General features: G+C 41.4%; 1 protein-coding gene across 1 annotated transcript; it reads left to right on the top strand.

Moving 5' to 3' along the window:
* The first annotated feature begins 2,410 nt into the window (after positions 1-2,410).
* On the top strand, positions 2,411-15,057 carry KDELR2 (KDEL endoplasmic reticulum protein retention receptor 2). The gene is made up of 5 exons (XM_076350726.1): positions 2,411-2,601; positions 9,384-9,484; positions 12,516-12,674; positions 13,748-14,000; positions 14,817-15,057. The coding sequence occupies exons 1-5, from the start codon at positions 2,511-2,513 to the stop codon at positions 14,849-14,851; spliced, it is 639 nt and encodes a 212-aa protein (XP_076206841.1). The 5' UTR covers positions 2,411-2,510; the 3' UTR covers positions 14,852-15,057.
* Positions 15,058-15,605: the final 548 nt, after the last annotated feature.

Here is a 15,605-nt window from a genome sequence, read left to right as displayed (position 1 = left end):
AGTATTAAATGGAGGAATTGCGATTGCTGGACTTCTTGCTTTGCCGGCAACAGCGTAACATTTATCTTCTAATGTTTTAGCTGGTATTACTTAGCCTTACAAATATTTAACAGAATCTCACTTAGTATCTTCCCTTTGGGGGACAAGGAGAAAAGAAGAGAGACCAGGAGTAAATTCCTAGAGGAGAAATATGAAAATAGTGGAAAATACTCATCTGTCACAAGTACAGCAGGATAATATTTTCTGGTACTCTTTTCCCCAAGAATTTTTAACCATTGTGTAGAAAAGAACTGTGTTGATTTATCAAAGAATAGCCATTGCTATAGTTAAAATCATGTGTTGGTTTGATGCACAAGCTAAAGCTGCCCTAGGTCATCTTTAACTGGGGCCTGACGTGTTTCAACATTTAATCAGATGTCAGAAAACAACTTAGATCACAAACAAGTTCTGAATATATCCTGCGTGAACTGAGAAAAGGGTTGAGAGAAGGGATGTCAGCTCTGCTTTTAATGTATCTATTAAAATAGATTCCAGTTATGCACCTGTCAGTGTTTTTATTAGCTACTTTTATTTCAGTATTCATCCTTTTAGAAGTGTTTACATCTAACATACTAAGTGTACGTGTTTCAGTCAAGCCTGTGTCAAACAGCTAATCCAGCTAGTTCAGCCAGTGCTCTAAGACCTGAACTGCACTTTCAGACCTTATTGTTACACCTATATATAGTGATGGAAGTGCCACAGCATTGCAGCCACACAGGTTGTACTTACGTAGCTGCACTTTCTCCCCACTGTTGCAGTCTATACCATGGACCTGGGGAGTTCTGCCGAACGCTGTCATCTTCAGTACAAATTCTCCAGGTACTGGATTTGGGTTCCAAACATGTCCTCAAGTAGGCAACTTACTGGTAATTACATCAAACATTTTTTGATGCTGAAAGTTATTAAATATCTGTTTAGAATAATTAGTCTATTAGAGTTCAAATCTATTAAACTTTTACAATGTAACATATAACCTCTTCTCTTAGGGCATTGTAAGAGTAAGATAAGAGATACTATGGGGCTCGTCAAGGAGTTGTATTGCTGTACTTGTAAACACAGTGATTTAAGAGAACAGGCTTTGATTCCTAATCTCTGAAAACAAGTAAATTTGTTTCTGCCACACTGTGAGTACTTATTAGAAAAAGATAAACTCAATAGGAGGTACTAATCAGTTCTCTTTTCTTTTGGGGAATATGTAAGCCCTTTAAAGATTTCAATGTTTATGCTACATTTTAAACATGAAGGTGAAAGATTGCAGTTAGGATCTTTTCCATAAATTTTCAAACAATATATAACCTTCTGCTGTAGGAAATTTTCTGTACATGGTTCTGTACATCATTCTGTAACAGTAACGTCCTTATGCTATTTCCTCAAACACCTGGTGTAATCTCTTGTAATAAACCAAGAGATTTTTAAGACATAACTTACCCTTTCTGTGATGCTATAAAAAAGCAAAGCACCACTGTTTAGTTGGGATAACCTGTTACCTATTTTCCACAGCCATTGGAAATCCCATTCCTGTGGGGCTGTTCCTATCTTTGTTATTGTTTGGGGGGTTTTTTTGTTTGTTTCTGGGTTGGTTTGTTTTTTTTTTTAGAGAGAACACTGGTGAGTTATTGAGTCCTGCTTAAGAGGAGATACCTCTTTGAACTGCACACTGGACAACTATAATGGTGATGCCGTCCTTCAGGTTTAGGGATTCAGGACTGCAAAGAGGCAGCATGCTAACTCGCAAAGCCTTATTGTTGCAAGGAATAATTACTGTTTTTTTTCTTGGAAGATTTGCATACTCTCTTGGGCTACTAAACATGAATCGAGTCAATGCTCGTTTTCACAAACGTGACAACAGCTATGTAGTATCAGCTGCTCAGCCAGCCCCCTGCCTGGTGGCGGAATTACACGGCAATTCCTCTCTCCCCTTCGCTCCGGGTGCTTGTTTCACTGACAGCCATCTGCCTGCGCTGGGGGCCGGGGGGTGCTGCCGGAGCGTCACCCGCGCAGGAGCCGCTCATGGCTGCGCAACTCTGTTCTCCGCTTACTGCCAGTTAACAAAGAACCTCAAATTTATTCATCTAAAAGGGCTTCTGAAGAGTTTAAGGCAAAAAAGGGACCGTGGCCTACTCCGCCCTCGGTACCGCGCACCCCGCGCGGGACCCGAAGCGAGGACTTCGCTCCTCAGGGCCCGGCGGGGAGCCAGGCCCCGCCGACACCGGGCCCGGGCCGCTCCCCTCACGGCGCGGGGCGGGCTGAGGGGGGCCGGAGGGTCGCCTATGTCCTCCCCACGCCCGTCGGGCGGCGGCGTGGGGCGGCCCCGGCGGCGGAGGGGCGGGGCCGCTCCCTCCCGTTTCCCAGGGTGCAGCGGGCGCGGTGGCTGTCTGGCCACGTCCCCGGGCCACGTCGCTCGGTGCCCGCTGAGCTTACGCCATCTTCGCTCCCCGGCTCCGGGCTGCGCTGCCGTCTCTACCGCCGCCATGAACATCTTCCGCCTCACCGGGGACTTGTCCCACCTGGCGGCCATCATTATCCTGCTGCTCAAGATCTGGAAGAGCCGCTCCTGCGCGGGTGCGTGCGGAAGGCCGCTGGGCGGGCGAGGGGCGGGCGGCAGGACCGGCCGGGCAGCTCCGGGCCGCGGTGCCTGAGGGGAGCCTCGCTGGGGGCTGGGCGCGATCGCCGCCTTCTCGCCGCAGTGGGGGGGTGCTGCGATCGCCTCTGCCGCCCTTTAGGGACCGCAGCCTGAGGAGAACTCAGCCGATGGGGTGGGGGGCAGCGCGGCGGGGAGGTCCCGCTTGCCCGGGAGGCGGCTGTGGTAAAGCGGGGAGAGGCGGGGGAGGGGGGATTGTCCCCCTCTGAAGGCCCCAGGGCGGGAGGGCAGAACTCGCCCCGGGCGGGTGAAAAGGGACGATCGCTCTCCTCAGCACAGGGGAGAGAGGGCTCGGCCTTCGTCCTGACCGACCTCCCTCCCTTCTAACTCGGCCCCCTCCAAAACTAGGGTGTGGGGAACAGGGTGGGCAGCCGGGGGGGGAGGAAGGGGGAGCCACCTTCCCCCTCTGGGGTGGGAGTGCACTCGTGGGAGCTGCGATTCCGTTAAAGGTTTAGCGGTTGCCATTATTTGTACTTTAATCCCCGAGCACCAGCGCTTCGGCTGTCCCCGGGAGGGTCGCCCCTTCCTTATGTAACTATCCGGCGGCGAGCGAATGAATGGGGAGGCAGGTTTGGAGGAGGGGAGGGAGGGAGGAATGCGTCCCCCGCGGGGCGGGCAGCCTCCCTCCCCTCCCCGCGCCCGGCCGCTATCGGGAAGGGAGACGGAGCCTATTTTCTCGCCTTTTCCTGACAGCGCGCAGCCTTCCGTCTGCGTGTTTACTTGGCAGCTTTCAGCGCCGCTCTGGTGCGTGAAAGCTGGTTTTGGTGCAGCGTTGGGAGCAGCTGACTTGCAGTTTGCAGACCCTGAAGTTTCCCTCGCTCTCTCCATTTCCCTCCGCGCACTGGTTTGCATTCGCGGCTGACTAACGTGCCCTCTTCTTCCCTTTTGTTTTCCGCTCTCGCTGCGGTAAGAATTAAACTGTGATTCGTGCCGTTTTTAAGGCTTCTGGGGTGTTCTCTTGCTTGCGTGACCAGCTACGGGAGAAGGCTGTAGAAGAGAGGTTCCAGGCTGGAGTGAATAGGCTTTCAGTCGAGATCCTGGCCTGGTCTGACGTGGCAGCGGGAGAGGTGTGGCGGGGAGGGAGCTGGGTCCCGGCCGCCCTCCGGGCTGGGCGCCGGGGAGAATACCCGTTCCCGCGGCTCCTCTGCCAGCCCGGGTGAGAAACGCTTGTTCTTCCTCCCGTGTTTTGTACGTGCTTGCTCGAATTCCGTGTGATGTGGTTTGCTTTTTCTTTTCTAGTGTACGGTGTGGTGGTTGCAGGGAATTGCAAGCAGTTCTTATCACTGCAGCATAGCTGACTACTTTCAGAAAACTAGGAGTTGTTGTAATTCAAAATGGGCGTTTCAGTGCTTTGTGTATTACATGGATCAGGCTATCGACCCTGGAAATACCGTTTTTGCTATGGACTGGGGTTTGACTGTGAGCTTGACTTTGCCTTCTCTCCAGTGAGCTTCTCCTTCGTTAGTAAGAGTGATTATTCTTGAAATTGGTTTGCCATGTGTTGACATGAAATATCGTTCAAATACCGAGTTAACGCTGTTGAACAGATGTGTCTGTAAAGTCGTCAGTTAAGAGCGTGAAGAATTAGTTTAAGCTGCAACCTGGAAGAACTGAGAAAATTAGAGATTTGCGCTACAGGTGAGAGGAAGTACAGGTTCTGTGTGTTTTCATGTCAAGTCACTTTCTGCTAATCACTTGATGGTGCAAAAGGAAAAAAAAAAAGTAAACGAATAGCTTTGGTTTTAAACACACTTAAAGTAAACACTGTTCTTAACTTTACAAAAGAGCTCAGGCAAATGACTCCACGGTCCAAATGCAGAGGTAGCACAGAACTATTGTTTCTGAGGTCATGGAGCGCAAGAGCTCCTTCCTAATGAACTTCCCTGCCTCAAGCTATACTGGATCAGGAATTCTGTCTGGATCTGGCAGGAGAGGGCCTGGCCTTCTCCAACTCTTCTGTCCGCCTTACTTGAGAAATGCAGTCAAGATTACAAACAACAATAGAGTTAATGATCTAAAAACTAAATATCTCTTCCTGTCTGAAGAAGGAAAACAAGAAATTGAAGTGCAAGGCTAAAATTCAAATAGTGTTTTAGCCAAGAGATTCTTAAGTGACCTTTGGATGTGAGGTTATTTACACAGTATAGTACAATGTAACCTAGTCCCATCTTTCTGCTTAAAGTGACCTGATGTTGTTTTCCTTAAGTCAGTTGTGATTGAGGATCTCTGTTACTAGGGATTTATTCATAAGAAGATGGACTCATACGAATCATTATCTTTGGTACTGCTTTCTCCAACACAGAAAAGTAAATGGGCCTCTATTACATAGGGGCCTCAAGTCTTCCCTTTACCAAATTAGCAGGTGTCCCTGAACGCAAACGTATGTGCATGGACTCTTTCAGTAGAAAACGCCTGCTTCATTCATCTTCCTGAGCAAAAAAATGAAACGGGGATGCGTTTGTCTGGAATTGTTTCTTTGGTGTCTTCCAGTTCTGCCTGAGTCCTTAGGAGTAAATCCAGATCCATGTTACTTCTGAGATGAGTGTCTAAGGCCTAACAAATTTGTCTAGAATGAGAAGAGCGCCTCAAAGGAGCATGGGGTTTTATTTTGGGGGCTCCATCCTGTTCCTTGTAGTGGTTTGTTGTCAGTTGTGGTTTCTACTAATAAAAATTTGTAAAGTCCTACACAACAATTACCCCTAAATAGTTACTGGTTAATGTTGAGCAGCTGCTAAATGCCTCTTGTTAGTGGGCTTTCAGTGATTCCTTTACACTGCATATTAGAGCAGTTTATAAATTAAATACACTTATACCTCATGGTTATTGGTGACTAAGGAAATGCGGGCAAACCTGTGCACTTTTGAAGCAGTAGAAGCTTAGAAAATAAATAAAGGCTTCTAACTGATTGCTAAACTGTAGGCTGTGATCCGTGAAGAGCTGGCAAACCACATGGTGCTGACTCCTCTCTTCTGGTTGCATCTGTGTGTGTCTGAGGCCTTTGTTCCAAGAGGAGCTCAGAGGCCTGTAAAAGCAGCTGGAAATGGAGACAGCCTGTGTACCTCTGCTGCAACCTACTGTTTTCTGAAGACACATCAGTCCCCATTTTCATTCCTAAGAAGTGACTCCTCTAATTGAGGAAAATAGGTGAGGCTAGGAAAATCTGCATTATGAAGCAGTTGGTGTTCAGTTTTTGACAGACTTTTTTTTTTTCCCCCCTTTTCCTAATTTAGTCAATATGTTAAAAAGAGAACAAGGGGAAAGCAAATCAAGTCATGATTTCACAGCTGGCAGGGAAACAATTTTTTGCATGACTGGTTATTTGAGTTTCCAAATTTAGAATTTGGAAGAATGTTTGCCACTCCAAATAACAGCTCAAAAATAATTACTAGGAGCCGGTGGAGAATGTAGCAGGTAACTCCATTATTAACTTCATGTCATAATTAGGAAATTCATGAGACTTGAAGAATCCTGGGCTTTCAAACATTGTCATGTTCAGACTGTATTTTCTAATCCATTGCAAGTCAAATTAGATTGTTTGCATTGCGAATTACTACCTTGAAATTTATTTGCTTTTCTCAGTGTCATTTGTCAAGTGTTAAAGGTGACCTGCAGTTGCAAGGCTGTCAAATTTATATGCTGAATACTATAAAAAAACTAGTGTACATAGTAAATGTATAATACTTTTGCAAGGTAATGTAGCTGTTTCTCATAGTTTTGTTTATGTGTCTGCTATGGACCAGGTCATATGCTATGTTGAAGACTGTAGACATTACTTTGCCATAGGCTGCTGCCAATTTGTCTGTATTTTCTCAAAAATGCTGCTTTAGGTAGGTTTGGAATTTCTTCTCTCTCTGAAGGAAAATTTTGCCTTTCTCAATTGACAAATTTGTGTTTAGAGTTAGGTTGGGGTTTTTAAACTGAAAGTACAGGATTCTTAATGTTAGTATTTTATTAGCAGAACCAAAGAAGTTGTGGTTCCGTGGCTGATAGGGACTTCATACTGAACAAAACTACTTTTTTTTTTTTTTATTAAATACTTCAAAAAGTCTGTGAAGTTTCCATGACAAAGTATGGACTGGCTTTCCTTAGAAAAACTTCTGTTTGTAGATTTTATGGTTGCGATATGCAGTTCATAGTTAGTAAGTAGTGTACGCACTCTACGCACTCTGCAGCCAGGCCGACTGAATGCCTCTGCTGCTGCCTATCGCTCTTTACCTAACTCACAATAGCAAAATGAAGTTGATGAGAAAGTACTACAATTTCAGCTCTGCTGTCCTCCCTGGCTGTGAAAATCAGCTGAGCTTTTGAATTAAAGTTTCATGCTATTGCTCTTGGCCAAACTAAAGTGCAGAAGTTGAAGGAGTTTTTCCATGTGTGAGGATGAAACGAAAATGAGAGGTTTGACTCTCCAAAGTTTGAACTCTGTCCTTGGGAAGAAAAAATAAAAATGTGGGTTTTTACCTCAAGAACTAAGTAATGTTTGTGGGAGTAAAAGGAAAGGGGGAAGGATGAGAATAACGGCAGTGTAGTCTCAGTATATTGCAGTTATCAACCATGAGCCAAGGTCAGTGCTGTGGCAGGTATATTGATATATTTCCTAAAGTTTTGAAATGCATCAAATTCATACAGCAGAGTGTTTACCTGTTTCCTCCCCCTGTTTTTGCTAGTGGTATAGATCTTGCTTTCTCCCAGTTCGCCTGTCTCTTCATAGGTCTTTGGTTTAAACTTTGAACCTTGCCTAGTCTAGCCTACTTAACTTGAAAATTAGTTTAAACTTGCCTTTAGGATGTGTTTCAGGAACATTTGACTATTCTAAAGATTCAAAATTCAGTGAAAATACTGAAAGCCTTAATAAAAATTACAACTTCTGGGTTAGGGGGGGGAGGTGAGGCTGGCAATGGCTTAGAGGAATTTGTGAAGTATATTACTTGTATTTATGTGACAATACATCCAGATCCAAATTTATAGCCATTATCAATAATAATGTGTCTTATATGCTTTTTTGCTGTTCACAGTCATTTACTAAAAGAAAATAGCATGCTAAATAATTTGACATAACTATATGCTGTAGCATGATGCTCTACTGTAACCTGTCCAGGTGGATTTCTTTGTCCTGTAGGTTTTGACCTTAGTACAGCATTGCTTGCTGAGAGGTTTTATTAGCATGAGAGCAGGGCTTCGTCAAGAGTCGTAATATCAGCGAGCACACCTGGGATGCAACTGAGAGTGCTGCTTCAGCTGTGTTTGCAATGTAGTTCTAGTTCAAGAAATGTCAAATGTTTTTGGGTTTGGTTTTTTTCCCTAAACTTTGGGAAGTGGTTTGTTTGTGGGGTTGGTTTTTTTTTTGTTAATACTTAGAGCTTTTGTTTTATAGTCTTACAGTCTGTATAACTGTAGGTTTTGAGGCATTTGCTGTTTCCTGTACTACAGTTGCTTATGGGCAGTTGGGTTGTTCTGTGGGTGGTACATTAGGCTCACCTTGTAGGCATTTCACATATGAAAGTTACAAACAAAAACCCTTTTTAATTGTTACTGTTTCAGCCATTCCTGTACTTTATGTATACACATAAGTCCTTTCATCTGGGGCAGCTTATTCAGTGTTTCTTAAGCTGGAGTGAAAAAGGAGTTCAGTAACCATAGCAGATAGCCTTTCTTCTAATTGCATTATGGCACTGTTAATAAAAGCCTTTCTCAGAAATATCTCTCTGTAAAGGGACAAGGATTTTCAGCCTTGCATCATAACCCTCTCCTAGAGAATATTTTTCCCTCTTGTTTTTTGAACAATATTTGCATGCTTAGCTGAACAGTATCAAATATTTTCACCCTGGATGACTGAAACCAGGAATAATTGGAATTACAAGGTAGAAGCACAGGCTAGGTTGTTTTGTCCCCCTGCTGTGACACACCACCACATCAGTATTATGGAGTGATGCTTCACCTCAGTTTTCAGAAGCTTTTAGTGACTGTGCAACGCTTTTATGCTTCTAACTCTGCTCTAGTGGCTGAAGTTAAGTACAAACAAATGTTTTGATGTCCAGGCTTTGGCCTAAAATTGGAAGTTACTTTGAAGATGCAATGTAGATGTCTGTCATTTTAGCTCACTTCTCTCTTTTTTTTATTTTGTTATAGTACATAGTAACATCTGGTTTTGACTGTTTGATAATATTTTTTTTCCCCGCCATGTGGTCAATTAAGTTTCTGAACTGAATTGCCTTACGTTTTAAAATCAATTTATTCCTTTAACATCATGTTATTGGTGCTAGCATACTTTCTGACTGTCACTGGATCTGTAGTATATATTGCCCTTGTACCTTTCCAGCTATTCAGCACCTAAAGAATGTACTGAGGCATGTGACAGCACTCTGAGAATTGAAAGCTAATGCAGCCTTGCTGTATAGTGCCCAATGATAATGCAGAATAGATAGTGTAATCTACAAAAATATCACCTGCAAGCTATCTGCTGTGAGTAACTTCTACATGTTGTGTAGTGCTAGCACCTTTTCCAATACAATGGTGTATCGGTAACTTACATTCACACTACTGAGATATATGAACTTCCAGTTCAGTTTGTACAGATTTTGTGCTAATTTTGTAATCAGCTTGCTTAGAAATAAAGGATGTATCCTTTCTCATCCTTGGCATCAAGTGTTTTAAAGCACAGCATCACTTTTTGAATAATTAATTATTTCCTTTATTGCTTTAGGTATTTCTGGGAAAAGCCAGCTTCTGTTTGCACTGGTCTTCACTACCCGTTATCTGGACCTCTTCACTTCATTCATTTCATTGTATAACACATCTATGAAGGTAGAGTATACTGAATAGTTAGAAAAGCTAGTAATGTTGCATGCAGAGTGCATAATTTCATTAATAAAAGCCTCTTTAAATGGCCCACTGCAGAGTTATTACAGAATAAGTTCTAGACGGGCTTTGGATAAAGAATGTGGAAAATGGACTCAAAACCCTACTTTTTTCTACACTCTACATGCAATTTTTAAAAACTGTATGGGGACTGTGACATTTGGAACAAATGCCATTTTTGTTACTGAAAAGAAAAGCTTTTGGAAAAATAGTTCCAATAAATTGTATTTTTCAATTGAGACATTAGAGCTTAAGTAAATCTCTTTTTATCCACTACAAGGTAAATTAGTATTCAAAATGCATTGCCAGAATTGTAGCTAGCGTCTGGTCAGGGGCTGATCAAAAGTTGACAGGAGTATGCCTTTAGAGATGTAGCTTCCATCAGATTTTATCCTGTTCACTTGCCCACTGAATGTTGGTGAGCCCAAATTTGTTTTTGTTATTTCTTATTTATTCCTGCAATTTTCTGGTGCGGAGTACAAGAAAATAAAGCAGTAGACTGGGAGAGTGCAGCATGTTTGTGGCACCTGTACAGGTTGGTGCATTTGTGGCACCAGAGCAGACACCCTTTTAATCCAGTTCCTTTATTCTTGGATTTCCTTGATCCTCTTCAACTTTAGTTCAGAGGATAGTGTAACTTTGCCAAGAGGAAAGACTAGATAGTCAATAATGCAAAACGTACTGAAGAATTAGGGGAATAATACTGTAAAATAAAATTTTAGATCTTAAACCCCATCACACTGTTGTCTTCCAACAAGTCAAATGTGTATGCTTAAGTTTTAATATTAACAGTCTAGATGAAGAACTGTGGATTAAGTAAAATATTCTTGAAACACAAGCTTTTTTCCTAATGTAATTTCTGAGAATATTGAAAGCTACTGTTGGGTGCACTAAAGGAGCAGCTAGGTTTTTTGCAATTTGTTTATTGGTTGTGATTCAGTGTTATGTCTTTGTTCTGCAGCCGTCCTACCCAGAAAAGGAATGAATATGGGAAATGACACTTGTGATACTCAACTTCATACTAAACTGAATCTTTCCAGTAATGAAAGAGTGGTCCTCTGCTCAAATCCAATACTAACTTGCAAAATGGAAGCCTCTGTTACAGTTTCAAAGGTTACTGCTTAGAGAGACTGTTAGGTGTAATTGGCTTTTCAGCCCATTAATGTAGTGCCAAGTCAAAGCTGCTTGAGTGTCGCAACACAGCTTCTTGTTCTAGCTATGTGTATTTAGCAGTATATAACATAACACAGTTGTAGAGAACATGAACTACTATACAAATAAGCTTACCCAGAGCATAACTAAATGAACTTTCTAATCTCAGGACAATGCTGTAATTGGCACCAAAAAAAGTTGTTAATTTCTATAGAGTTAGGATTTTCTTCAGTATTTTTAAAGAAATCGTAATTAAACTACAGGTGCCAACTTGCTGTATTTGTCTGGCAGTGATCATCAGATATTTAGGAAAATGAGTTTCTTCTCTGTTCTGGGAATATATACAGAAATACACAAATTAGCACTATCTGCCTTTCTTAATGACCTGCAGGCTTTAATTTTTGTGATTTGTAGCATTCTGTATCTTACAGTTTCTTTTTCATGGTACCTGTATCTTGAGTATTGGATGCATTTCTGCTGGTGCACTCTGCCGTCATTTTCCTACCATTCTTTTATTTTATTTTGGTATCTTTAAAAATGAAGAAATTTTTTGAGTGTCCCAAAACACACTATAATTCTCATGTAGAAATCTTTAATAAGGAGTTGGGGGTTCACTCACACTTTCTTAGTGTCTTCTATGACCATAGCAATTACAATTAATTTACACCTGTAGTAGGGATTCCTATATCTGATATCCTGTCTGTGGTCCTTTATCTCCAGTCAGCCGGGGTGCTAGTGTAGTAAAGTCTTTGGATTCTGAGCTGCTTAATGTAGTATTTGTAGCATTCTGTATCTGTGAGCAGTGCTTTTAGTGATTAGTAGCATCTGCAAACAATGGGTTTTTAAATCTGTTACTTTTCAGTTGTAAAGAACCTATATCTAATGTGATAAATGGTTTGGAATATTTAATCTTTGTGATGAAACTGAGGCAGAAGCTAAATTATTTGGCTAGTCTACTGTGCTGTGTTGTCTCCAGGACAATGTGAGCTCTGTCCTGATGATGGCAGATTGACCTTTAGAAAGTCATGTATTGTCTCTGATTCTGTTTTCTCATCTGTAAAATAAGGCTATTTGCCTATTCCACAGGGAATAACTGTGAAGTCTACTGTACCATAACAATTAAAAATGGTAACGTTAGACATCAACTGAAATTGAAACTGAATTCTGGTTCAGTGCTTCTAGCAGTCTGTTAGTTTTGCAGGTTTTATGGTCTGTTGGTTGGTGGAGAACACTGGCCACTTGCCACTCTTCAGCTTTTAGAGATGTTTAAAGGTCTAAATCAAATCAGCTAATTTGTGATATGTTAAATGGCTGAGTCCGAATGGGGCTTATTGAATAGGTTTTTAATTGCCACATGAGCCACACCACTCCTGGGCTTTTTGAATGTAAAAGGACCCCTTCCACCATTATTATGTGTATGCACGTGCACATTTTTAACGTAAATGTTTTGGGCCAGTGCTTCCCCTGCAGCAGCAGAAGGGGTATTCCTTCTCCAGTCAGTTCCTTAGTTCTGTCTACTCAGGAAAGGGTCTTTAAAGAAACTTTGGACAGTCACTTCAACCAGAGGCAAGGTGATGCTTTTAAAGCAACAAAGCCAGCAGAGCCCAGAGTCATTGGTTTTGAATTATTACTCTGCTGAGAAAAGTTAAATACCACCACGTAGCCTGGAACTGCAAAGGCATGTAAACAAACAATACAACCAACCAAAAAAGACAGCACTTATTCCTCTTAGTGCCTGGGAATATCTTTGTTCAGTGAGTTTGATCTAATCCTGCAACCTCTGTGGGTTGTTTTGTTTTTTGTTTTTTCTTTCCTTGCTCTTCAGCTTATCTACATTGCTTGCTCATATGCCACTGTGTATCTGATCTACATGAAATTTAAGGCCACCTATGATGGAAACCATGATACATTCAGAGTGGAGTTTCTGATAGTTCCTGTTGGTGGACTCTCATTTCTTGTCAATCATGACTTCTCTCCTCTGGAGGTGAGTTGACTGTGGGCAGGAGGTTATGCTTTTTTCTCTAAAATATTTAGAACATGAAGATGAGCAGTTTTAGGCTGATTAAGGAATGCTTGAAAGAAGCCTATGTTTAGTAAGTTCAGGCTAATTCCATTTCCTTAATGCATATTTACAGTGTAGATTTCTGTGAAAATTTAAGGCACTTCAGGAGACTAGCATTGTTACCAACATTGATTATTTTATTAAGCAAGAGATATCTTTTTCCCAGTATACTCTGATGGTTCTATTAACTCAAAAGTATCTTTCCTTTTGTTATGTTTGTTAAAGAAATGCCCCAGAATGCAGTTTGTAAATAGTTGGTGCCACCTGGTGAAAACAAAAGGAATTCTAATACTTCTTAGATTTTGTAGAATTGCAAATGGTCTAGAGTGTTAGAAAGAATTGCATTGTATTTGAAATGCAGCTATGTGTTTTCCTATCAGAAAAATTATATTAAAAACGTAGTTATAGAGAGTTCAAACAGGTAATTTTTCCCACGAAATAGAGAATACCTTTAGATTGTTATTTTAAGTGGACTGAGCTGCATTTTTATATTTATTGGAGTTAAATGATTTTATTAGAGAGTAAAGGAATTTTAATTGCAACACTTTGAGACATTATTTTAAATTTTGTTCTGTATTAACTCATTTTTTAAACCAATAGATAAAAAAAGTTGGAAGAACATGGGGAAAAAGGACTTCAATCTTCCCTGCAGCTTTTCACAGCACCAGCTCTGTAGGATGTATTTCATGGTACTGTGAATCCTGAACTTGATGGATGTACATAAGTTTCCTCATGAGTAAACCTATGCCTGCCAGCTCACTAGACAGCTGGTTTGGAGAGTCTGTCTGCCAAGGGAGTTGTTCCCTCGTGCCATCCCGTGGTTGATTATGAAGCTTTCACTTAGTTTTTCCTGTATCAAGGGTAGTTTGCCAATATACCGTACCTAGTCATAACATTGTTAGAGAGTGAAAAGCCAAGCCAAGTCAAATATCTTCTTTGCTTCTGTTATCAGTAAGACAGTTGAATATACCTGTGGATTTTTTTTTTCCTTTCAGATACTGTGGACCTTCTCCATCTATCTCGAATCGGTTGCTATTCTCCCTCAACTTTTTATGATCAGCAAAACTGGGGAAGCAGAGACCATCACTACTCACTATCTTTTCTTCTTGGGTCTGTACCGTGCCTTGTACTTAGTCAACTGGATTTGGCGCTACTATTTTGAGGGATTTTTTGACCTCATAGCTGTTGTTGCTGGTGTGGTCCAGACCGTTCTTTACTGTGACTTCTTCTATTTGTATGTTACAAAAGGTAAGTAGTGCAATAGCTTCCAGCTTCAGGTTATGGAATGTGGCAATTAACACGTTCATAGGGAACTGCTATATCGACATTACTAGGTTGTTAATTCTGTGTGCAAATTATCGCTGAAGTCTCCTTGATAGATTCATCAAGTACACTTTCTGCTAGCGTGGGGCATTTCTGAGGATTGTTTTGAGTATGGATAGAATATAAATGTATAAATTGTCTGATGAACTTAATTGACAAATTTAAAATAAGTATGGCTAAATATATGTTGTTGTTGTCTTCCATCGATAAGCATGATCCTCATGCTTCTCCTGACAACATACACTGTTTTGTGCAGATTCCATGCTTACAGACACCTTTCTCAGTGTTTTAAATACCTTAAGAGTCCAAAGGATTTTGGATGTTTCTGTTTATGCTAAGTGTAAGAGCAGTCATTTCTGCTGGGTGCATTAGTAATTCTGCCCTTATTCACATTCCAGCTTCCGTCATAGAACTACAAAGCTATATGGGGCTGTGTTATTTTAGTCATAACTCTTAAGAAACCACGGTCATAGGCTAGTATGTTCCGAGGATGAAAGGTGAGAATTCTAGGGTGCCACAAGAGGGCAGGATTGGAATAGTTGTTAATTCATCATAGTTTTACCAGTATGTATTGAAGAGAGAGAGGCAAGCTTGGGAGGACTGTCTGCAGTGCACCCATTTTGTAACAAAGTGACTCTATGTGATACAGGTTTTGGTCCCTTTGAAGGTTTGACAGTGTGTGCTTCTCCTAGATCACATCCTTGTTTTGCTAACTGTTTTCTTTCCTACTTTTCCTTACAGTACTCAAGGGAAAGAAGCTCAGTTTGCCAGCATAAGTGCCAAAAAAACCCATCACCAGCATCTGTCCTTCTGGATGCTTGGACAGAACAATCCTTATCACAAGCAAAGGCGAAGATGCTTGAGACAGAAAGTCAGAAACAGCTCTTTATAGTGCAGGTAGTCATCAGCGGCTCTGTAAGAACGGAGGAAAAACAACCAGCAGATTTCTGTTTGATGCATCTTGCCTTTATCTTTTTTATTACTATGTATAAAGATTTTTTACATAAAGAAACTTATACTGTATTAATAAATTCAGTGTATGGTTTCAATTGGAATAGTTCCAAAAGTGAGATTTTTGTGAGATTGTTTATGACCAGGAACAAGTGCAAACTTTTTTTTTAATTTTCAAGAATTTCTTTGAAATGACTGATTTTTTTTTCTTTTTTTTTTTTTTTTTTTTAGTGCACAGGTATGTGCATCCTTGATGGATGGTAGTCATCTGTTTTTTCCCTTTGATTCGATTTTCATTCCACTATATTTATTTTTTTCCAAAAGGTGAATATATGTCAACTCTCAATCTGAAACCACCAATGTTTGATGTGATGTGCTGGTGCCCAGTCTTTGTGCCATCTGCTGACATGGAGTTCCTATTTAAAACATATGTTGGTGCCAGAAGGGGAACAGTCACGTTTTGTAGTTGTTCCCCTTCTAAAACAGGCTGACGGCAAGAGGACAGTAAGGAAATCTCTTGAGGCCACAAGGATGGGCCCTTTCCTGTTTTGCCATGATGTTTGGGAAGGTAATCCCAAT

The sequence above is a fragment of the Aptenodytes patagonicus genome, chromosome 13, assembly GCF_965638725.1.
Source record: "Aptenodytes patagonicus chromosome 13, bAptPat1.pri.cur, whole genome shotgun sequence".
NCBI lineage: Eukaryota > Metazoa > Chordata > Aves > Sphenisciformes > Spheniscidae > Aptenodytes > Aptenodytes patagonicus.
The sequence above is the reverse complement of the archived record's forward strand: the minus strand, read 5'-3'. Positions and strand labels throughout refer to the sequence as shown.

Bases quoted from the DNA above. Each gene is read 5' to 3' on its own strand.
- KDELR2 (XM_076350726.1), top strand. From the start codon at position 2,511: ATGAACATCTTCCGCCTCACCGGGGACTTGTCCCACCTGGCGGCCATC. The intron at 9,485-12,515 runs GTAGAGTATACT...CTTGCTCTTCAG, and splicing joins TGTATAACACATCTATGAAG to CTTATCTACATTGCTTGCTC. The intron at 12,675-13,747 runs GTGAGTTGACTG...TTTTCCTTTCAG, and splicing joins ATGACTTCTCTCCTCTGGAG to ATACTGTGGACCTTCTCCAT.